This window comes from Arvicanthis niloticus, chromosome 5, assembly GCF_011762505.2.
Source record: "Arvicanthis niloticus isolate mArvNil1 chromosome 5, mArvNil1.pat.X, whole genome shotgun sequence".
In the NCBI taxonomy this organism is placed as follows: Eukaryota; Metazoa; Chordata; class Mammalia; order Rodentia; family Muridae; genus Arvicanthis; species Arvicanthis niloticus.
Window position 1 is genome coordinate 21,547,530 of NC_047662.1, and position 24,003 is coordinate 21,571,532.

Below are 24,003 nucleotides of genomic sequence, written 5' to 3' on the forward strand. Positions count from 1 at the left end.
CCCAAATGCCTCCACCCAGATTCTGGAACAAGTATGGGACCTAGCAGTCCTCTCAGATCCTGGGAGCTACTGAAGAGGTATGAAGAGCCACGCAGAGAGGCTTCCATACCTGGAACCTTCCCAACACCCCAGTTTGGCCTGATTCCAAGTTCCTTGCTCCCATGGAGGCCTGCCTCCTCAGCCTCTTGGCACCAGAGCAGGCATGCTGATGTCCTGCCGAGAGAAAAAGAACCAGGTGTTGACTCTGAGGTCTGAGTACCCTAAGGGAGGTTCCAGGAGCCAGCTGTGGGGCAGAGCCAGCCCTTCTCCAAATTCTTACCACTCTTTCCAAAACTGGCCCCTCAAAGGTCACTCACAGACCTAAGTAGCTGAGCGGGCCCAGACCTAGTCTGTGTAAAAAGCAAAGTCAGAGGGTAGTAGGCTGAGGCCCCAGGCTCTCCCCTAGGATCCATCATCTTGCCTAGGGGGCCCATAGCCCTGGAATTTCAGAGGCAGATGTCCTGTGTCTTGCCTTATGCTTAAGACAAAAGAAGAAGGTGGAGGAGGAGGAAGAAGAGGAAGAAGAGGAGGAAGAGGAGGAAGAGGAGACAGGAAGAGGAGGAGAAGAATTTGGTGTTATACCTTACTAGCATCCTTTTCTGGCTCTGTAATTGGGGACAAGCAATTGTGCCTTTCTGAGCCTCATAGTCCTCTGCAGTTATACACGAACAGTGCAATCTACCTGGCACATCCCAAGATACTGGGCACTCTCCCATTTGGAGCCTGGTGCAGAGGTGGCTCCCATGTCTCCGTTATAGTTACCCAGCACCTGCACCCAGCATCTTAGTCAGTGTTCTATTGCTGGGAGGGGACACAATGGCCATGGCTTTTTGTTTGTTTGAAACAGGGTTTCTCTGTCTGTAGACCAGGCTGGCCTTGATCCCACAGAGATCCACCTGCCTCTGTCTCCTGAGTGCTGGTCGTGAACCACCATGGCCTGGCAACTCTTATAAAGAAATCGTCTAACTAGGGGATTGCTTAGAGTTTCAGAGGCTTAGTCCATTATCACCATAGTGGGGAACATGATAACATGAAAGCAGGCATGCTGCTGGAGTAGTTTAAAGCTACACCGTGATCCGAAGGCAGAAGGACACATACAAAGGCAAAAAGAGAGAGACTGAGCCTGTCATGTGACACATCTCCTCTAGTAAGGCCACACCTCCTGATCCTTCTTAAATAGTGCCACTCCTTAATAACTAAGCATTTAAATATATGAACCTATGAGTGCCATTCTTATTCAAACAACCACACTCAGCCTCTACAGGTTACCTCACGGGCCCTCTTTGCCAGATCCCTAGCATCCCTTACCTTGAGAACCTACAGATCTCTTCTCTCTAAGACTTCTTGGAGCCCCTGAATAACTGGGCAGGGGGACCACTTTGCTGGTTTCCAGCTTCCTGGGTTCCACAGAGACACAGGGCCAATGGGCAGAGGATGAACATATCTCCTCCAGACTCCTCCAGAACTCCTTGTACCTCCCAGATTCTAGATAATTAAGGACCTCCTGAGAAGGTGAGGTTCTGTGGTATTTACATCCTATTTACATATGGTGTGATATCCTATTTACATAAATTTGCATAAACATCCAGATTATAAAACTTCCTCCCTTCTTCTTGGGATGGAGAGAGAATGAGAAGTGGTTAATGTAGTGAGCTTGTAAGACCCCACCTGGGCAGCTGGGGTGACCCTGGGCCCTCAGGCAGGCGGTCCTTCAAATAGGAGCAGCTAGGTACATCTTGTGGGGGCCACTAGAGTGGGGCTGCCAGTGTAGACGGACCAGGCTACTGGCTAAATGGGTAGGTTTTTTTCTTTAAAGATTATGTATATGAACACTCTGAACACTCTATTTGCATGTATGCCTGCATGACAGAAGAGGACATCAGATTCTGTTATAGATGGTTGTAAGCCATCATGGAGTTGCTGGGAATTGAACTCAGGACCTCTGGAGGAGTAGTCGGTGCTCTTAACCACTGAGCTATCCCTCCAGGCCAGAAGGCGGTTTGATTATAGAGCATATGCTTGGCATTTAAGAGTTCTTGGTTTAAATCCCAGCATTTTCAAATGCACACACATGTGTACATACACATGAACAAGAGAGAGAGAGAGAGAGAGAGAGAGAGAGAGAGAGAGAGAGAGAGAGAGACTCCCGTCAGGCATGGTGATATAAATCTTTAATTCCAGCACTGGTGAGGCAGAGGCAGGCAGACCTCTGTGAATCTCTGAGGCCAGCCCAGTTTACCAAGTGAGTTCTAGGCCAGGGCCATCCATGGCTATATAGTAAAGCCCTATCTCAGAAACAAAAACATGTGCCTCAGAGATTAAGCCATGATTTTGCTGTACCACTGGGCCAGGGCCATAGAACTTGCCAAACCCTGTGCAAAACCCCCCACCGAATCCAGAGAAAGGAGCACCCTCAGGAAGTGGGTGTTTGTTCCATTTTGAGTCCCCTGGAGCTTTGGAAACAGCTGTTAGCATAAGCAAATCCAGTGGGTGGTCAGGGTGCCCCGAGGCAGTAGGCCTAGTCCAGCTGTGAGAGGTAAGGCCTGAGCCTAAGAGGAGAGCATCAAGGGATGGGGAGAAGGACGAAGAATGAGCGGTCTCATTCAGCAAACCCTCTGGAGGGCCTGTCCTATGTCAGGCCCAGTGAGGGTGGAGTGGAGACGGCCTGGGGGCAATGAGGTGTCAGGGGAAGCAGACGGATGCCCTGAGATTCTACAGTTTCACCTCTAGGGATCCGTCTCACCCGAGCCTTCCTACAGCGGTGCCAAGCTCCACACACAGGCCTGAACACAGCTACGTATGAGTCAATATGGAAATGATCCTAGCAGCCATTAATGGGATCCAGGCAAACAAATTATGGCCATCTGGACACGTCACAGGATGCGTCTGATCTGTGAGAAAGCAGTGACTACAGAACAGCACGGACCCACTCTGTACTATAAAAAGACTAAACATGTGTACGTAGGTTATAAATCCTCAGAGAAAGGTCTGGAATACACTGGTAACTGCAGCTATATCCAGGGAGGTGCCAAGAAAAGGAGTCTTACTTTTCATTTGCTGTGATAGACACTATGACCAGAGAAACTTATAAAAGAAAGCATTTAATTTGGTTCCAGAGTTCATGATCATCACGGCGGGGACCATGGCAGCAGGCGCACAAGAATGGTGCTGGGGCAGGAGCTGAGTGCTCACTTCCGATCTCTGGTAAGAAACAGAAAGCAAGGGCTAACTGGGAATGGCTTGGGCTTTTGAAACCTCAAAGCCCACCTCCAGTGACACACCTCCTCCAACAAGGCCACACCTCCTAATCCTTTCCCAACAATTCCAATGACAGATCAAGCATTCAAATGTATGCTTCTCTGGGGACCATTTTCATTCAAACCACATTATTTTATTATTTTGTTTTGAGACAGGGTTTCTCCATATAGCCTTGATCTGTAGATCAGGCTGGCCTTAAGCTCACAGAGATCTGCCTGCCTCTACCTCTGCCTCCTGAGTGCTGGGATTAAAGGCATGCACCACCACTGGCTGGCTGTTTGTCTATTTTTGAGACAGAGTGTCACTTTGCAACTCGAGCTGGCCCTAAAGTCTCAGCAATTTCCTTCCCCAACCTCTTCAGAACTGATTACACGTATACACCTCATCTGACTTTATTTTTCTATTTCTTTTCTTAAAAAAAAAAAAAAAAAAAAAAGATTTATTTAGTTTTATGTCCATTGGTGTCCTGCCTGCCTGTCTGTGCAAGGGCGCCAGATCCCCTGGAACTGGAGTTATAGTGAGTTGTGAGCTGCCATGTGGTTCCTGGGAATTGAACTCAGTCCTCTGGAAGAGCAGCCAGTGCTCTTAACCACTGGGCCATCTCTCCAGCCCCCTGTTTATTTCTGTATTTGTGTGTGTGTGTGTGTGTGTGTGTGTGTGTGTGTGCCGCATCTTATGGGTGGAGTTCCGAGGGCAACCATATGAGTCCTAGTGATTGAAATCAGGCTTTTGGTTGCTGAACTATCTTACTGGTTCCTATTTATTTACTACTGCTACTGTTGCTGCTGCTGCTGTTTTATTATTATTATTATTATTATTATTATTATTATTATTATTACTACTATTAATTACCTATTTATTTTGTCTTTTTTTTTTTTTTTTCCAGAGCTGAGGACCGAACCCAGGGCTTTGCGCTTGCTAGGCAAACGCTCTACCACTGAGCTAAATCCCCAACCCCTAATTACCTATTTATGAGACAAAGTCTCATGTAGCCAAGGCTGGACTTGAACTCCTGATCTTCTGCCTGTATCACAGACTCAGGCAACCACACCCAGCCCCACCTAGCACTGCTATTTGGGGTTCTTCTCACTGCGTGTTTCCATTTTGCTTCGCCATAGTCCACGGTGGCAGCTGAAGTTGTCAGTACAATGAAACCACATGGATGGACGGACAGACGGACGGACGGACGCAGGTTGTTCTTCATCTTCTCTACACCTACAAGCCGCACATCGGGTCTGGGGCTCATCCCTCCATGCTGCCTCATCTGCCTGAATGATTGACAGCAGTGTTCCCAGCTCTGTGGTCATCAATGATTTTCAATTTGCCAACGTGGTCATGCTTCATTACCACAGTTAGAAACCAGATGGGCGATTTTGGAGTGTGGCCTCAGAAGGACCTTCAGCCTTGTGGACGACCTTGAGAGCACCAGCCAGGACATTCATATGTCTCATGCTCGAAGCTTGGAAAGATGAAGGAAGGAGCCTGACTCCAACTTTTTTTTTCCTTTGAGATTTTATTTTGGATTTGCCATGGTGGCACAAGCCTTTAGTTCCAGCACTCATGAGGCAGAGGAAGGTCTGTGTAAATTTGAGGTCATCCTGGTCTACATAGTGAGCTCCAAGCCAGCCAGGACTACACAGAGAGAGCCTGTCTGAAAACAAACAAAACAGGGGCTGGAAAGATGGCTCAGTGGTTAAGAGCACTGACTGTTCTTCCAGAGGTTCTGAGTTCAATTCCCAACAACCACATGGTGGCTCACAACCATCTGTAATGGGATCTGATGCTCTCTTCTGGTGTGTCTGTAGACAGCAATGGTATGCTCATATACATAAAATAAATAAATCTTTAAACAAACAAACAAAACAGATTTTTCCTGTAATTTCAATATTTTAAACTTTTAATTTATTTACCTTTATTTTATGTGCATTGATGTTTTTGCCTGAATGTATATCTATCTGCAAATGTCAGATCTTAGAGTTACAGAGAGTTCTGAGCTGCAGTGTGGGTGCTGGGAACCAAACAGGTCCTCTACAAGAGCAGTAAACATTCTTTTTTTTTTTTTTTTTTTTTCTTTTTTTCCCAGAGTTGAGGACTGAAACCAGGGCCTTGTGATTGCTAGGCAAGTGCTCTACCACTGAGCTAAATCCCCAAGCCCCTGCAGTAAACATTCTTAACCACAGAGTCATCTCTGCAGCTTCTCTCATTCTTACTGTAAATGTCTAGTCCTTTATTTCCAATCAGAGACATTTGCTGCTTTTAAAGGAAAAGACAGACTGATCATCGAGGCAGAGGTGGGAAGGCGATTGGGCAGAGGAGCTCAGGGCTACGGTATGGCAGAAGGAAGCAAGATGCAAAGGCTTGGAAAAAAGAAGACAGCGGGATACCTGGAAACCTGAGATCCGGCAAAGGGGACGATGGTGCCAGAGCAGACACAAGAGCAGCCCGACGTGTGGCTGGTGATTCCATATGTGGGCAGAGAAACCCCAAGGCTAAGTAGCAGCCGGAGGACCCCTTGGGAGCATGTGATGCGAAGGCAGAGACTGCTGCATTCCTAGAAGCGTGTCAGCTGCTCTGGAGCGGAATGGGTCACCTCCACCTGCTCTGAGCCTTTTCACCTCTAACCAAGGTGCCATTCCCATTTTACAGATAAGGAAACCAAGGCCCAGAGCTGTGCAATTCCTTGCTTGAGTTGGCACTGGCTGAGTCTGGACCTCCTAGCACTGCTGGGATGGAATGTTCTAAATAAGACCCAAATACAGACCTGGCAGCAAGTACAGTCCCAGGAGAGGTCTTCTGCCTGCCAGACAATCTCAAGAGCCCAGCCCCCAGCCCCGCCCACCCCTCAGCCTTGGGGCAGACACTTAATTTTAGGGGTAGCAGAAGCTTCCAGGAGAGAATCCTGATGTTCTGCTCACGCTAGAGTCAGGAATCTTAGACTCCAACACCAGCCCAGCCTCTCCAGCAGCTGAGTGTATCTGTACTCTTCTTCAAAGAAAGAGGGTCGGAGACACCACCGAGGGCTGGGGAGGTGACTCAGTGGGTAAGAACCATTGCTGTGTAAACATGAGACCCTGAGTTTGAACCTCCAGCACCCATGTAAAAAGCAAGGAATGGCTGGGCTACCCCAGCACTAGGGCAGGGACATGCAGACAGAGGCGCATTCCAGGAGGTATCTGGCCAACCAGCTAGCCAAATGTCAAGCTTCCAGTTCAGTGAGAGACCTGCCTCACAGCAGTTAGAGGGAAAACAGTAAAGGGACACCCAACATCCTTCTATGGTTCCTGCACACTCATATATACCACACACTGGTACACTACCCCATGCCAAACACTCATATGCTACCCATACATACACCACACATGCTACACACACATACCCCCCCACACACACACACACACGAACACATATAAAAATAAAATTAACCTGAGAAAAAGATATCCCAGATGAAATTCCTTTTTTTGTTGTGATGCTTCTGATATTTTAAGATGAGGTCTCATGTGATTTGGGCTAGCCTGGCACTCAGGTGCTTGCTGCCTCACCATAACTGATGATGACCTTGAACTCCTAGCCCTTCTATTTCTACCTACCAATGCCTGGCATTGATATATATATATATATATATATATATATATATATATATATATTTTTTTTTTTTTTTTTTTTTTTTTTTTTTTTGAGGCAGAGCCTTACATAGTCAAGGATATCCTAGAACTTGCTATGTAGCTGTGGCTGACCTTGAACTCCTCTTGATCCTGAGTGCTAGATCCACTACACACAAACACACACACATACCTGGCTCCCAAGGCCTAGCTTAAAGATATCTTTAAAAAACTATTTATTTATTTTATTTTTTTAGTTTTTCGAGACAGGATTTCTCTGTGTAGTCCTGGCTGTCCTGAGAGTCACTCTGTAGACCAGGCTGGCCTCGAACTCAGAAATCCGCCTGCCTCTGTCTTCCAAGTGCTGGGATTAAAGGTGTGTGCCACCACTGCCCAGTGAAGTATGTGATCACCTGGAGCTGGAGTTATACATGGTTGTAAACTGTTCAATGAATGTTAGATATTGAATTAGGGTCCTTTTCGGAGCCGTCTTCCCAACCCCTAAAATATTTTTTTCTTTCTTTCAGAGCTAAGGATCGAACCCAGGGCCTTGAGTTTGCTAGGCAAGCGCTCTACCACCAAGCTAAATCCCCAACCCCCCTAAAAATATATTTTTAAATTTTAAATATTTTTAGTACTTGTTTGAGGCTTTGGCACATCCATGTGTGAAGATCGGGGGACAACTTGCAGGAGTCAGTTCTCTCCTTCTCCTGTGTGGGTTCTGGGGATTGGACTCAGGTTGTCAGGGCTGCAGAGCAAGCCCCTTCACACAGTGGGCTGTCTTGTTCCCGTTTCACAGCTTGAAACTATCTTAAAAGGGGGTTACAACTATACTAGACAGAAATTCCTCCCTCACCCCATCGAATTCACATACAGCCCAAGACATAGGTCAGGAATCATGGGGCAGAAACGGGTCTTTTATTTGAGGGTAGACCCCAGAGTGGCTTGGTGGGAAGAGGCAGCAGCAGTTTAGGGGGCCCAGATGGCTGGATGAGACATGAGGCGGTTGGAGGATGCTCTCAGCTGCAGGTGCCAGGCCCAAGACAGGAAATGTCAGCCATCAGTGCTAAGCCTGCTTGGTGCCCTGTGCCTTACCTACAGGGACCGGAAACTGGTGGCCAAAATTTGTCCCACCCCCAGTGCTCGTAAGACAACCAAGAGGGTAGCCTCTGAGTCCTCTGTCCCTTCAAGGTGAAGCCAGGACCACTGGGGTCAGATTCTGTGGAGGCCAGACAGAGAGAACACTCAGAGGCAGGGATTCCCCCACCCCACTTTCCCGAGAGCAGGAGCAACTGGAAGAACAAACACTTTAATGCAGGCTGCACAACTGGTCCCACGACACACACAGCAGGCACACAGAAGCCTCGCCCAGCCCCTTCCTCAGAGAAAACCACACTGAGCACATGGCCCTAGCTGCTGCCAGGGCCGCAGCAGGCTGAGGACTGGCCTGGGGCTGTCACCTACTGGTTCTCTTCCCTGCTGGCAGCATGAGGAGACAAAGACACAAAGGCTCAGCTGGACTCTCAGACACTGGACTCTCAGGGTTGAGTCCTGGTCCCACCCAACATCTGGCAGGGATAACCTCAGATAGAGAAAGAGGAGGCATGGTTCCCATTCGGGCCGATGTTGGGGGTGGGGGGAAGTCACTGTCCTTTGGATCACCCCATGGAAGACAGTTGCCAGGCAGGAGGTGTAGGGAATGCAGCCGACCCTGACCCTGCAGCTGGCCATGTACTCACAGTGTCTGGTAAGTGCTGTCCTTGGTCTTGAGGAAGCGCAGCACAAAGAAAGCTGTTGCTTGGAGGCTCAGTACCAGCACAATGCCCCCAATGAAGCTAGCTCCATCAAAACCTGGGCTGTGGTCTTCAGGGATGGGAGGACTCCCTGTCGAATGAGGTCAAGAAAGTGGAGGTTACAACAGGCCACCGCGATCCCAGACTCATCCGTCAACTGACGATACCTTGAGGCTTTAAGCCCTCAAGATGGGGCCTAGGCTACCATGCTCCAAAGTCCAGCTGGGGACTGGGGAATGCAGGTAAGTGGTGAAGCCCTTGCTTAGCTTGTCTAGTGAGGCCTTGGGTTCAAACACCACAGTAACACACACACACACACACAGAGAAAGAGAGAGAGAGAAAGAGAGACAGAGACAGAGAGAGACAGACAGACAGAAACAGAGAGCACTATTTTGGGCCCTTCAAGCCTGCAAGCTGGTGGGAGGGATAAAGGGATAGTTGAGACTGGAGAAGGTGGGCCTTGTTCCTGAGTCACTCCACAACTTTATGTCACACACACCCCCTTTCTGGGCCTCCTAGTTACACGGGACCAACAGTGAGCAAGTGCTCCTGCACCCTCCCTGTCCCTCACTAGCTCAGTAGAGAAAGGATGAATCTAGACCTCAGGCACCAGATCCACTTCCAGCTAAGGGCATCAGGCTTGAAGCACAGATGAAACAACGCAGTCCTTTGGACTTCTAAGCTTGGAATCTTCACCAGGAAAGGAAGGACCAGAGGAAAGGCCAGCACCCTACTGAGCCAGCAAGTGAAGACTAGATGATGGGCCAGACCTGGCTGTCGCCCTGCCCTTCCCCTCTGCCCTTCCCCCTTTGTAGGGCAGGGTCACAGTGCTGCAGTCAGTAGTCTAGGCGTCGGTGGTTACCAGCTGTACCACATTACCCATCAATTCTGACCAGGGATTTGATTTCAGGCCCTGGGCCAGGTGCCCAGGGCAGGAAAATACTGGGGGAGGGAAGATCATTCTGGGACAATGGACAAGGGGCCGGACTGGGGACAGGGTCCCTTTTCCAGAGGACATGGATGGTGCAGAATCTGAGAACAGGAAATGGGAAGAATGGCTGTGCTGGCAGGGGCTGAGAGCTACAGAGGATGCTGGGGGAAGAGGACAGAAAGGGAAGACGTGAGCTGGGCACAGCAGATCTGGGGCTCAGGCCGAGGGAGCTGAGCCATCAATAATTTATTCCTTAAGATCAGTTTCCGGCTTTAATTAACCAAGAGCCTCTTCAGCCATCCTGGCTAAGTTTAGTGACCTCCAGGCCTCGGGGTGGGAGTGCGGGGACCTAGAGGCAGATGGGGTTTCTTCCCACGTCTTCTGGGAACCCACTTTGGAGACCTCAGCTTGCAGCAGGTAATTAGTGAGGGCATCTCTTAGCAACTGAAGCCACACCCCCTCAGCTCCAAGCATGGATCTGGAGGGGGTCACCCTGAGTTCCCAGAATGGTGGGGAGGGAAGCTGCCCTTTCCTGACTGCTTTCGATGCTGAACTGGGCCTTCCACAGACTCAGAAGTCCTCATGACACTGGGAAGCACGTATCTGTCCAACCCATCTTCCAGGTGTGAAAACGCACTGGGAGAAAACTCAGAGGACTAAGGTCATGGGGCATGGGTGCCAGTGCCTGTGCCTCAAGCTGCCTCTCTCTTCTGCAGCTGTCCTGCCCCTATTACCAGGAAGGGCGGGAGACCCTACCTGTGGTACTTGGCTTCGGTTCCTCAGTGGAATGATGGTGGGAAGCTGAGGAAGACAGGGAATCCACAATAAGACACCTCACCTTGCTATCGGGAACCCTAAGCCTGGGCCAGTAGCTGGACCCATTTCCTGTTCAGATCACACCCCTGCCCCATTCAAGCCTGGGCACCCCAGATGCCCCCCCCCCCAGCTGTGCTCCGTCTCTCTCTACAAGGCTCGCCTCTAATGCCACTTGCTTCAGGAAGACCTCTCCATTCCAAAGACCTCACTGTGCTTTACTTCAGAGGAGGTGCTAGCTCCCGCAAGCTCCTGGGCACACTGGACCAAATTATGGGCTAAGATAACAGCCAGGGCATGATACAACTGTTCCTGAACCAGAAGCCAGCAGTTCATGGATGCAGTCCACTGCCTGAGAGACTGTGGCTGGGGACACCTCACTCTCCTCTCTTTGTGTAGGCTTAGCTTACCTGGGCATGACTCTGAGCGGTTATAGATAGAGCAACCCTCCTTGACCACCTCAGCTTGGGCTACACAGTGTCCTGGTGGGAGAAAGAACAGAAAAGAGGTTTGGGGAGAAAGCTGGGGGAGGGGGGTGCCTATAGACAAGAGGATGTTCGCAGAGAGGGCTCAACTACATACCTGGCTCCTCTGGCCCACATTGCTGCCAGACACAAACAGAGAAGTTGTGGGCTCTGTCCACACAGCGCTCACAGTGTCCCAGGTGTTTGCAGCCCCCTTGGGCAGTAGGCCAGACGTTCAGGCGGAGCAGGGCTCCCCGCCCAAAGCCACGAGCTCCTTTACCTGAGAGTGGGGGTGCAAGTGGGAAGAAAGCAGCAGAAAGCCAGGTGCCAAGCTGCAGTACCTCTCCCACTAAGGTTAACTCGCACCTCTGCACAGGTCCCGAGCTTCCCCAAGCCCTGGTTACACTAACCGAGCTGCTCCCCCAACTCTAGCCTTTTTCCATACATACTTCTGAAGTTCCCAGGCGTGACCTCCTGTACACTCACCTACGTCTCCTAGTCCCCCACACCTGGAACCTATAAATACGCACTGTGGTCTCAACACACCCCTGGAGTCTTGCAGAGGTCAAAAACCTTCCCTCCCACCAGCCCAGATGCACTGGAACAAAAAGCTAAAGTAAACTACACCTTCCACCCGCCTGGACCCCTTGGTCAGATCCTGCTCCGCATTACCAGCTAGAACCAGCTGGGCACACAGGAGAAGGCAACAACAACCGCCGCAGAGAGCAGCACGCAAGGCGCGGGGTCCGGGTGCGGCCATGGGCGCGGGGGGCCGGGACTGGGGGTCTGCGGACAGCTGGTGTGGCGCCCGTCCTTTCTTGACTCCACTCGCCCAGCTCCAGCTAGCCAGAGCCAGACCTGGGCAACGGGGGCGTGGTCAGGGTGGGCGTGGCTGTATCATGGGCGTGACTAGTAGGTGGTAGAGCCAGAATAGAGAGGCCAAGAGGCGAGGCGTGGCTGTGTTCTGCGATTTAAGGCCTGAACGAAAGGGGTGGGTTTAAAACTAGTGCCACCTGGTCAATAAGGGAAAACTTCAAGGCAGTCTCTGTGGGAACAGGCCTTGTCAACAGAGCAACTATGTTTTGGTGAGGTTTTCGGGGATCACTGTGTAGCTCTGGCTGTCCTGGAACTCACCAATGCTGGGATTAAAGGTGTATACCACCACCTAAACTCTAGTAGTTCTCGACCTTAGGCAAACCTCTATCTCAAAAAATTATTTATATTATGATTCACGACGGTAGTAAAATTACAAAATCATTTTATGGTTGGGGGTCACCACAAGATGAACTGTATTAAAGGGTCCCAGCATTAGGGAGGTTGAGAAGCACTGTAAGCCCTGGAGACTGTTTTGTTGTTTTTGTTTTTTTAAAGATTTCTTTATTTATTTCACGTGAGCACACTGTTGTTGTCTTCAGACACACCAGAATAGGGCATCAGATCTCCATTACAGACGGCTGTGAGCCACCATGTGGTTGCTGGGAATTGAACTCAGGACCTCTGGGAGAGCAGTCAGTGCTCTTAACCGCTGAGCCATCTCTCCAGCCCCGAGAGGCTGTTTTTAACCCTGTCTCACAGATGCAGCTCCTACAAGGCGAGTGAGCAGTCTGAACCCACAGTGGTAGATTTTGGACTCGATTCAGGCTACACCACATAATATACACACTCTGGTCTGTTGAAGACTGGGCCAAGATTCAGCTACCCCTCGCCTTTGGCTGGCTATTCCCAGCTATGGGAGCACCATGCCCTGTCCTGCCTCCAGCTCAGCTTGTCTCTGGGTCATAAGTGGTGCTGTAACTGGGTCACTGAGCCTTTAGGGATCCTCCTTGTGGCCACTCTCCTGTCCTGGAACAGTTTCTCTGCAGCATTTTCAGTTCCTTTGGAGGGGCTCCATTTCCTCCGCCAACTTCCTAATCAGTTGTGACCCTCTTAATCAGTCCTGAGCCTCAGTCTCTCCTCTCCTGATCATCTTGGCTATCCTTCTGCTCTCAGGTCCCACTTAAAATCCAGCAAGTATGGCCAGGGATGTGGTTCATTTGATAGACTGCTTAGTTAGTGTGCGTGCCTAAAGGCCTCAGCTTGATCCCTAGTTCCGCATAAACCAGACTGATAGTCTGTACGTGCAGCCCCAGTGCTTGGGTGTTTGAGACAGAAGAATCAGAAGTTCAGGATTGCCCTTTGCTACAGAGGGGGAGTTAGAGCCAACCTAGGCTAAAGAACGCCTGCCTTAAAACTGAAAAGGTGGGGAGAAGCTGTTAACCTGGCGTAGTGGTTCTCTGTGAATTTGGGGACAGCCTGATCTACACAGAAAGTTCCAGGATAGCCAGGATGACAGAGAGACTGTGCCTCAAAACAACAAAGGGGTGGGGTTGGCTGGGGAGCTGGTTTACTAATGAAGAGCACCGGCTGCTCTTCCAAATCGAGGTTTGATTCTAGGTCCACATGGTGGACCACAAATACCTGTAACTCTAGTTCCAGGGGATCCGGCGTGGCCCTCTGGCCTCCAAAGACACCAGGCATGAAAGTGGTGCATAGATATATATTCAGGTAAAATATCCACCCATATACATTAAAAATAATAATAAAATTTAAAAGGCCACCAAAGGAGCAGATATCTGGCACCCAGTACTTGGGAGGCTGAGCCAGGAGGGCTGTAGACTCTAAGACAACTTGGGCTATGTCAATGAGACCCTGTCCCCAACCCTTCCAAAATGGGACTGGAGATATGGCTCAATGGTAAAGCACTCGATTAGCATTGCATGGCCTCACGTGAGTTTGAGCCTCAAAGCAACAACAGTAATCAACAAATCTCTACTCCCCACCTCCAGCCTTGGCACTACAGCCACCACACCTGCAACTGAAAAACAGCTTTAACAATCATTACCCCCCTCTTTAATTAAAAATTAAAATTTTACTTTGTTTTAGGAATACATGCGCTAAGTCTGCATTTATTAAGTCTGTGCACGATGTACGCACCTGGTGCCCTCAGAGGCCAGAAGAGGGTATTGGATCCCCTGAAACTTGAATTATAAAAGGTTAGCTGGGCATGGTGACACATGCCTTCGATCCAAGCATGTGGGAAGAACACAGGTCTCTGTAAGTCTGAGGCCAGCCTGGTCTACATAAGAGAGTTCCAAGACAGGTACATAGAGAAATGCTGTCTCAAAAGAGCAACACAAAGATTTATAAAGGGGTGCGAGCCTCTGTGTGGATGTTGGGGATCAATTCTGCCTCCTCAGGAAGAGTAACCACTACTCCTAACCACTGAATCATCTCCCCAGTCCCCAGTAACCCCCTCCTACCATCAAGATGTAAAATATATTCTAATCAGAGCTACTCAGCTAATGTCCACAACTGCCCCATGGCATGAGCTGTCATCTTCAGTTGGCAGCTGCTCAGGGGAAGTTACACCTCGGGTGGGACTGGGTGGGGGTGGGGGGCTGTTTCCTGTGCACCTCCACCTAAGTACTATTAGGCCTCTATTTCCTGTCCTCCACACAGGAACCCCCCCAGTTTCTGCGCTCCTCACTGCCAGTCACCCAGGTTGGAGCTCAGTGTTCTGTTTCATGCCAGCGCTTGCCCCCAGTTAAAATCCTCAGACTCAGAATGGCAGTGGTGGAACACTCCTTTAATCCCAGCACTCAGAAGGCAGAGGCAGGTAGAATTCTTGAGTTAGAAGCCAGCCTGATCTATAGAGGGAGTCCCAGGACAGCCAGGGCCACACAGAGAAATCCTGTCTCAAAAAATCAAATCAAAACAAAACAAAACACCCCCCCCCAAAACCCAAAACCAAACCAAACCAAAATCCTCAGACTCACTCTCACGTGTCTCCTGGGCCCTAGCCCTACAACCTCTCCCTGAGCTGGCCCTCAAACAAATGTCTGCACCTCCTCCAGTGGGCAGCTTGTCTACTGACCTGCCCGCCCCCCATTCCAAACCTGTGGATTCCTGACTCTGGCCTTATCTTGCAAGTCTCAGATTTTCTCATATCTCACTTCCAAGATAGCAAGTCATCTTTCTTGCCTTATCCCAGCTCTACCTGTGGCTCCATCAGTCTAGCTAAGGAATCCTTTAGGCTACCACTGAGAATGATCCTTGGATACAAAACTGCCCCAGGCCCTGTGACATCCTCAGCTGCACCAGCGCCTTCCAGCTCACGGCCCTCCATCACCCACTGAGTCTCTCCTGATGCCTTCTGGGCTCAGCCCCTGCACTCCCTTGTCTCTTCTGTTTGTCAGCCTCCTCTCTGGTCCTCAGATGCTTCCCCTCCTGGGGGGACTGTCCACTTGCTGTGCCTTGTCCCTCAAGTGACTCAGTTCTTAACCTCTCTGTCGACAAGACCTTTCCTAGTTATTCTACATGCCAGTGCCTGCTCTCCTTCCAAGTGAGCACCCAATGCATAATTAATTGCCCATTTGTTTCCTGGTCTACAGTGTGTGTGTGTAAATTCATGTGGTAGAGCGCTCCGTTTAGCATGCAGGAAGCCTGGGTCTGGTCCCTTCACCACATAAAACCACGTGTGGTGGAGAAAGCCTGTAACACCAGAACACTGGAGGTGGAGAAGGAAGATCAGAAATTCAAGTTGAAGGTCAGCCTTGGCTGCTTGAGACCCTGTCTCAAAAAAAAAAAAAAAAAAAAAAAAAAAAGTTTCACCTGGGAGGAAAGCGCATAGCCATCTGGTGGCCATAAGAGGAACTGCAAGTTTGTCCGTGAGAAGCCCCCATTTGGGGAGAGAATACTATCTATGCTAAATTGGTAAGCACCCTGGGCTTGATTACAGCCTCACCATCCAGTTCTACCACTCGCAGTGCTTTTGGGAAAGTCCCTTGGCTTCTATGAAATGTGGGCTCTGCCCCTTAACTTTGTAGGATTGTTGGTGGGAAAGATTGGCACGTGTTGGGGGTGGGTGGGTAGGTGGGGTGGGGGGAGACTTAGGGAGACAGATAGGGACAAGAGGGCCTGAGAAAGATCTGCACGTCCCCTGGACAGGTCCTCTCAGGGAAGAGAGAGCAGAGAAAAAGAGGTGACCCCAGCCAGACATAGTGGCTCATACCTGTAATCTTAGCCAAGGAGGAGTCCCACAAGTCTAAGGCCAGGCTGGTTACAGAATGTTTCCTCTTTGTCTCTCTGTCCCTCCGTCTTTGTTTCTCTATCTCTGTTTCTCTGTCTCTCTCACACACATATTCTTGGTGCCCGAGAGAGCACACATGTGAAAATCTATTGCCTTCCTCAGTCTGAGTCTCCAAGGGTTCTCAAGTTAGAAATCCTCTCATACACTCCCTCCCTGGCAGCGAGAAGCAACCTTCACCATAAAGAACATGGTGATGTGCAAACAAGGAAGTTCATGACCATCTGCTTACTTCAGTAGAAACAACTGGTCATTTAATGCCCTCACTGTAGGATGATAACTGTCACTAAGACAGAAATTTGAGGGAAACTAACCCAAATGTCCAAGACCACTCAGGATGTCATCCTTCTATTTAGATTCAGAACCTATTTTGGTGGCGGGATGTTGGGGGCACTGTGGAGAGACACAGCTTGCTTGGGTGGAGTTTACAATTATCCTACAAAGAAAAATCAATCCAAAAAAACAGAATGCAGGATATGGCCTGTGTAAACTGGAGATCTGGAGAAAATAGCTGGGGTCAGGGGTGGGGAGTGAGCGCTGGAGAAAGCGCTCGCTCAGCAGTTATGAGCACTTACTGCTCTGCCACAGGATCGAGCACCCATTCTGGGAAGCTTGAAACCACATATGTAACTCTAGCTCTAAGGGATTTGATACCATCTTCTGGCCTGTGTGGGTATGTTCATGGTATACACTCAACATAGAAATGCATACATAAATACAAGTAAAAATAAAAATTCTTTAAAAAAAAAAAAAAGATTTACTTGTATGAGTACACTGTAGCTGTCTTCAGACACACCAGAAGAGGGCATCAGATCCCATTACAGATGGTTGTGAGCTACCATGTGGTTGCTGGGAATTGAACTCAGGACCTTTGGAAGAACAGTCAATGTTCTTAACCACTGAGCCATCTTTCCAGCCCATAGGAATCCTTTTTTTTTTTTTTTTTTTAAATAGCTGCAGAGTGGTATGGGTATACACCTTTAATCTCAGCACTCAGGAGGCAGGAGCAGATGGATCTCTGAGTTCAAGGACAGCCTGGTCTACAGAGGGAGTTCCAGGACAGCCAGGGCTACACAGGGCTACTCTGTCTTAAACACACACACACAAGCTGTAGGTAGGGAGGACAGAATGGAGAAGTCAAAGACCAGTGTTGCACTGACAAACACGACCATCTTTGAAGACTTGATCCACAGTGATAAGACTGTTTTTTATTTTGGTACATTGTCTCATAAGGCTGGATGACTCCAAACTCCTGATACTTTATACCTCCCAAATGCTGAGATTACAGGAATGTGACGGATCCCTGCTAGCTAGTTCTTACCAACAGATCAGTGAACTCCAAAACAGCCTGTCAACTTGACTGTATCTGGAATGAACTACACAATGCAGAATTGGAGGGCTCACCTGTGATTCAGAACTTGAGGTTGGAAGACACAAGTTTTTGACCTGCATCTTGGCATGGAGATCTTGAGGCATAGTGGCCATGAAAAGTTTGGGCCCAGGGAAGGTAGTGTACACCTCTAGTCCCAGGAGACTAAGGCAAGGAGATGTATCTCTGAGTTCAAGGTCAGCCTGGGACAAAACAAGTCCCAGATCTAGGCGTGATAGTACACACCTTTCATCTGGGCCACACCTTCTGCTGGAGACCTACATAAGGACATTGGAAGAAGGAAGATTGCCTTTTCTTCACCTACTTGGAATTACTTACCAGCACATCTGTTGCAATCTACCTCTACAGATGACCAGCTGAAACAACCAGCTTTTTGGAACTGAGCAACTACTAGATCCTAGGACTTTCTTCACATCATTGTTGGCAAGTTGGACTGCAGACTGTAAGTCATCACAACAAAGTCCCTTAATATAGAGATATTCCATAAGTTCTGTACCCTAGAGAACCCCGACAATACACGCCGATCAAAAGCACAGGCATTGGCCGGGCATTGTGGCACACGCCTTTAATCCCAGCACTTGGGAGGCAGAGGCAGGCGGATTTCTGAGTTCGAGGCCAGCCTGGTCTACAGAGTGAGTTCCAGGACAGCCAGGGCTACACAGAGAAACCCTGTCTCAAAAAAAAAAAAAAAAAAAAAAAAAAAAAAAAAAAAAAAAAAAAAAAAAGAAGAAGAAGAAGAAGAAGCACAGGCATTTCTCATCTACACTTTGACCCCACTGCCCCAGCACCTTGTTCTTGCTCCCTTCTGTGACTCCAGGAGTCTGTTGGGGACTTGGCTCACAATGGAAAGGGCCATCCAAATCTTGGGTGCTAATGTTCCATGATGCCCTTGCCCTCTCTCCTGGACACGTCACTATCAAGACTACCATTCTTTCTGTGTCTCTTTCTCTCTCTGGGTTTGTTTATTTTTAATTTGTTTAGATATTCATTATTTTATCTACATATGAGTATTTTCAGTTTTTTGTTTGTTTTTTCAAGACAGGGTTCTCTGTGTAGCCCGTCAAATGCTTTGTTTGCTTTGTTTTGTTGTTTTTAATATGAGTGAGGTACCACATGGGTTCTGGGAACCAAGCTGGGGTCCTCTGGAAGAGCGACATGTACTTTTAACTTTTGAGCTATCACTCCAGTCTCACACTTGAGTGTTTTTGTTTTGAGACAGGGTCTCTCTGCATAGCCCTGGCTGTCCTGGACCTCACTCTGTAGACCAGGCTGGCCTCAGATTCACAAGATCTTCGAGTTTCTACCTCCAGAGTGCTGAGATTAAAGGCGTGAGCCTCTGCCTGCTTTGTTTCCCTCTCTTTGACTGTTCCTGTTACATTTCATACCAACAGATAATAGTAATTGAATACCAATTATATATCAGGCACTGTCCCTAGCACAAACCAAACCTAGTCATTATTGTCCCATTATGTCCCTATAGTGGGACCTGCTCAGATTCCAAGCAAACAGAAAAAGGGAATTGGGGAGAGTACTTTGTTGCAGGAGTTCTGCACACCCTAGAACCTAACAAACAGAGGAGGGAAGGACAGGGGGAGGTTAGTTGGTCATCTGCAACAGGTCAGGAAGCCCATTTAGGGAAGGAATGGCTAAAAGGAGACTCTGAAGGGAGCAAAGGAGAAGCCCACACACGAAGCCCGCAGCAGGAGAGCCTCATCTAGCCTGGTCCCTCAAAGGCAGAGCTTCCTGTGGCCAGTCTTCATCTTCTGTGTGCCCTCCTGTGCTTCCTGGTGTCCTCTATTGGCCAGATACATTGACAGCCAATATACAGACCATGCTGATAACTGGCCAACTCCCCCAACAGTCCCCAGCAGTTTAGACAGAAAAAACAGGCTCAGAGGGCCTGACAGGGCCTCAAAGTCACACGGTTAGGAAATGGAGGGGTTAGAGTTAGAAGCTAGTCTCCTCCTCACCTCCTCTACCATATCCGACCCAAAATATGCCATTCTCTCCAGCCCAGGTTCTGTCATGTCTGTGAGGATATGATGCGTTCCCTGCCTCTTGGCCTTGCTCCTTTCCTCAGCCTCAGACTGACACCTGAGCCCTGACTCCCATCACCCTCCTAAAGTCTTGAACATTACAGAGATGATCAAAGGGAGAGAGGACAGTACTGGTCGCTAGGGTTAGAGCTGATGGGGCGTTTCCCTAGGGATAGAGCAGTCAGGGCTGGGAAGGAGGGAGGAAGTTTTCTTCCTGCCCCACCCCTGGGGGTACCTAAACTGGGTGCTCAGAGAGGCTGCTCTGAGCCCAGAGCTGCCTAGTCCTTCTGCTTCCAAGTTCTTCCCGGCTCCCTATCTCCTGCTGCTTCGGGGAAGTGACCCCCCCAACCCCGGAGCTGGCTTTTCAGATCCTTGAATAAATAATTGAGGTTTTGAAATCTTGCCAGGAGCACCCTCCCGTACAGCGAGGACGCTATTGGGCCCACATGAGTGACGTCACCCAGCTCCTTATTCCAACCCCAACATCACGGGACCTGTCCTGGCAGCAACTTACCTGCTGGGTCGCCGTCTAGTCAGACTTCTTACCCTGTTCCCTCACTCTGGGGCCCACTCACAAGTCATTTGATCTTTACTTCAGGACCCCCACAGCCCTCATTTAGCTTTGTCACCTCAGTCCTTCAGCACTTGACAGGGTCACAGTGACCTGAAGTTCCTTCACCTCAATACTCATCTCCAAAGCCTTGTCACCACTTCTGCCACCCTAGGGTACCCGAGCTCCATCATGCTGCAGTCATCCTGACAATGCTGTGGCTTCCCTGAGGAGACCTACACCCCCTCTACCGTCAACGCCCCACAGCCACCATCCTCCAAGATCTTGTCACTGCGCTCATATCGTCACAGCCACCCACCTCCCTGCTCCCTCGTGCTCCTGTCACCATCACCTCAGGGCCCTATCAGAGGCAGAGCCTGTCATCCTCACCGGGGACGCCCATTTCGCTCCATCACCTGTCTTGTGTCAGCTCGTTTCTGCCACCGAAGGTACTCATCATCCCCCCCTCCCCCGCAGACTCTCCCAATCCTTTGACCTCTTCTCACATCCTCTGTGGCTCCCCCGAGTCTCAAAATTTGAAGGCTCTCCCACTAGCGTCCCCAAAACCCCCGACCCGCAGAGGGCGCCGCGTCAAGGACAGAGAGAACTGGCTCAGGAGGGGGCGGGGCCGCGGCCACGGTCACTTTTTATGAATGGGGGAGCGGGCGGCGCGAGGCCTCATTACTATGCCGCGCAGCACGCGCTGCGCTCCAGCGCACAGCGCCCATTGGCCGGCTGGGCTTCTGACGTCACCAAACCGGTGGCCGGGGGCGGGGCGGGGCGGGGTGACTCACGCCGCGTCTCCCGCGGCCGCGGGGGCTTCTTGGGGTCGGCGCACACCTTGCTCTGCCAGAACCTGAGTGGAGGCTCCCCGCGGCCCGGCCGCACCGGGTCCCGAGCCACCGGTGAGTAGCCGGCCCTGCCGCGGGTACCCGGAGTCTGGGAGGAGGACACAGCGTGCAGGGGCGCCGGGCCGGCAGAAGACTGCTTGCCGCTGCTCAGGGTTGGGGGTCGTACCTGGGACTCTGAATGAGCAGATTCTGTAGAAGCAGGCAGCTCCCCAAGTGTTCGGGTGCTCGAGTTACGGTATGATGGGGTGACCCGGCAAAGGGTGAGCATTCCTGCGGGACCTGAGGCCCTGGAGGGACGGGCGGTCATCTGAGGTTGAGAGAGCAGGAGGCGTCTGGGGCGGGCACCTAGGCGTCCGAGTAGCGGGAGGGAGGTGTCTTATTTAGGGCTTCAGCTATCCAAGGCAGGAGGCGGAGTCAGGCCCAAGATCCAGGTGTCGGGGCAGAAGGAGGGGTCTGACTCAGGAATCAGACTTCCACCAGGGGGTGTCTGCTACAGAGACCCAATGGTTAGGAGGAAGAAAAGGGGTGGGGAGGGGGGAGGTCTGTCCGGAGTCAGAAGTCTGGTAGAGAGTGTAGGGAAAATGAGTTCCCAGGTGTTACCCTGGGAATGTCGAGTGGGGGCAGGCAAGGAGCTGCACGGGCTTTGCCTGGGGGCGGAGCTTGAGGCTGGCAGTGCCGCGAATCGTGAGGGGTCTGGGAGATTGAGGAACCAAGTCATCATCTCTGACGGGAGGGAGCTGACTGCTCTTCTTGGCATGGTTCCCTCCCCTATGCATGAGCCTTTTGAGGGCACACCTTGAATCCTGTGCTTCTCCATTCACTTATGGTAAGCTTTGATTTACTTCCTTCACCACATGTGGCAAAGAGGTCTTTAGGAGTAAGAGGAACGGGAGAGGAGGGTGAAGGGACACAGGAAAGGGACCACAAGAAAAAGGGGACCCCGGCTTAGAGGCCTGGAGGCATCAGAGGACAAAAGTTACAGGACCTGAATTGGGGGGGCAGACATTGGTACTCTACCTGTTATCCTGAGAGGCTTCTTTTCTCCAAGGGCCTCCTGTCAGGATACAGGCCTGCCAGTATCTCATGGGGCCTTTCTTCTACAGGTACCATGCTGTGGGGTGCAGGAAGCTCCATGGCCTGGTTCTCAGCTGGCTCAGGCAGTGTGAATGTGAGCGGCGTGGACCCAGGAGAGGAACCCACAGGCCCGGCTACACTGCTGCCCTCTCCCAGGGCCTGGGATGTGGTGCTGTGCATCTCAGGCACCCTGGTGTCCTGCGAGAACGCGCTGGTGGTGGCCATCATTGTAGGCACTCCTGCCTTCCGTGCTCCCATGTTCCTGCTGGTGGGTAGCTTGGCCGTAGCAGACCTGCTGTCAGGCCTGGGCCTGGTCCTGCACTTTGCGGCTAACTTCTGCATTGGCTCGCCAGAGATGAGCCTGGTGCTGGTCGGCGTGCTAGCAACGGCCTTCACTGCCAGCATCGGTAGCCTGCTGGCCATTACCATTGATCGCTACCTTTCCCTGTACAATGCCCTCACCTACTATTCAGAGACAACAGTAACTCGGACCTATGTGATGCTGGCCCTGGTGTGGGTGGGTGCCCTGGGCCTGGGGCTGGTTCCCGTGCTGGCCTGGAACTGCCGGGATGGCCTGACCACGTGTGGTGTGGTCTATCCACTCTCTAAGAACCATCTGGTGGTTCTGGCCATCGCCTTCTTCATGGTGTTTGGCATCATGTTACAGCTCTATGCCCAGATCTGCCGCATCGTCTGCCGCCATGCCCAGCAGATTGCCCTCCAACGACACCTGCTGCCTGCCTCTCACTACGTGGCCACCCGCAAGGGCATCGCCACATTGGCCGTGGTGCTTGGCGCCTTTGCTGCCTGTTGGTTGCCCTTCACTGTCTACTGCCTCCTGGGAGACGCCGACTCCCCTCCTCTCTACACTTACCTTACCCTCCTCCCCGCCACCTACAACTCCATGATCAACCCGGTCATCTACGCCTTCCGCAACCAAGACGTGCAGAAGGTGCTGTGGGCCGTCTGCTGCTGCTGTTCCTCTTCCAAGATTCCATTCCGATCCCGGTCCCCTAGTGATGTCTAGTGTCATCCTGGTGACTCTGTCTTTGACTACTATAGAACTCCAGAATGTTAGGTCCACCAGGGCTTAGTCCTGCCCCTGCGGCTCCACACCCTTAAGACCCAGCTGGTTCTGGAGTTCTAGGACATTGGGTGTTGTAGGACCTTGTTTAAGATTCCTGCAGGGGCCCAGGCCAGCTGACTGCACAGTTCTAGAATGTTCCAGATGATCAGGGTCCCACTCAGAAATGTCTCACAGCCCAAGTGGTTTGCAATTCCAGAATGCTGGGAATTTTACCATTCCAAGTCCTTGATCTTCATCCCCAGAAACTTCACCTTGATCATGTCGCTTTTGAATTTCGAAGCTCCAGAGTCAGAGGTTAATCACTTAGTTGCCTAGATGAGAGAAAGATTTATCTCTATATATGTGGACAAAGAAGGTATATTTATTTATTTATTTATTTATTTATTTATTTATTTATTTATAAATTTACTTATGGGTGGTAAGGGAAAAAAAAAAAAGAGAGACCCATACCTAGAAATCTAGTTCATACCAGGGTATCCCCAGCCTCCATGACCCCATTTCTGACCTCAGTTCCTGGAGGGGGGGATGGAACAAGAGAAACCACGTATTTTGTTATTTTTGCTTATTTTTTATCAGAGAAATCATAGAAACCAGAGCCTCCTCCCCAGGCCCGCACTCTCGGGTTTGCAGGGGAACACACCAGCCTCTGGTTTTTTATTTTTTTAAGAAGCCATCACCTGAGCAACCGAGAATTCCTCTGCGCTGAGGCCCGGCTTCCCTCTGGTGGCCATTTGGGGGAATTGCAACCCGGCGAGGCAGTCGGGATTGTAAATCGCACCCCCATCTCCCACTCCAGCCTGGCTTTCAGCGCCACAGCCATTACCCTGAGGTGCCCAAGAGGAGGCGGGGCAAGAGCCAGTACCCCCACCCCTCTGCCAATCGGGGTATGGCTCCCAGTGCATTCCTGTTCAGTCCCCAACCCTACTCAATAAAAATTTTTTTTGATAAATACTTGTGTTTGTGCAGTGTGGAGTTGGGACAGGATAGCGGGAC

The 24,003-nt window shown here is 50.5% G+C and overlaps 2 protein-coding genes across 6 annotated transcripts; one reads left to right on the forward strand and one right to left on the reverse strand.

Annotated features, from left to right (window-relative positions):
- Positions 1-3,113: 3,113 nt before the first annotated feature.
- Cd164l2 (CD164 molecule like 2) lies at positions 3,114-15,718 on the reverse strand. Of its 5 annotated transcripts, none has more exons than XM_076934041.1 (6): positions 11,570-14,328; positions 11,016-11,177; positions 10,844-10,915; positions 10,377-10,421; positions 8,636-8,780; positions 3,114-3,240 (listed from the first exon to the last, which is right to left on the reverse strand). In XM_076934041.1, exons 1-6 carry the CDS (start codon positions 11,655-11,657, stop codon positions 3,228-3,230), a joined length of 525 nt encoding a protein of 174 aa, XP_076790156.1. In that variant the 5' UTR covers positions 11,658-14,328; the 3' UTR covers positions 3,114-3,227. The 5 variants fall into 5 exon arrangements, with proteins under 5 accessions (XP_076790156.1, XP_034359098.1, XP_076790154.1 ...); XM_034503207.2 differs by lacking the exon at positions 3,114-3,240 and adding an exon at positions 7,786-8,115 and having other exon boundaries at positions 11,570-14,296; XM_076934039.1 differs by lacking the exon at positions 3,114-3,240 and adding an exon at positions 8,122-8,478 and having other exon boundaries at positions 11,570-15,718.
- Positions 15,719-20,809: 5,091 nt separating this feature from the next.
- Positions 20,810-23,387, forward strand: Gpr3 (G protein-coupled receptor 3). Its single transcript, XM_034503225.2, has 2 exons — positions 20,810-20,903; positions 21,953-23,387. The coding sequence occupies exon 2, from the start codon at positions 21,958-21,960 to the stop codon at positions 22,948-22,950; it is 993 nt and encodes a 330-aa protein (XP_034359116.1). The 5' UTR covers positions 20,810-20,903; positions 21,953-21,957; the 3' UTR covers positions 22,951-23,387.
- The last annotated feature ends 616 nt before the right edge of the window (positions 23,388-24,003 follow it).

Excerpts from the sequence above, each read along its gene's own strand:
- Cd164l2 (XM_076934039.1), bottom strand. The coding sequence starts at position 11,657 with ATGGCCGCACCCGGACCCCGCGCCTTGCGTGCTGCTCTCTGCGGCGGT. Across the intron at positions 11,178-11,569 it reads TGCCCAGCTGGTTCTAGCTG|GTAAAGGAGCTCGTGGCTTT; the intron begins GTAATGCGGAGC and ends CCCCACTCTCAG. Across the intron at positions 10,916-11,015 it reads ATGTGGGCCAGAGGAGCCAG|GACACTGTGTAGCCCAAGCT; the intron begins GTATGTAGTTGA and ends TTCTCCCACCAG.
- Gpr3 (XM_034503225.2), top strand. The coding sequence starts at position 21,958 with ATGCTGTGGGGTGCAGGAAGCTCCATGGCCTGGTTCTCAGCTGGCTCA.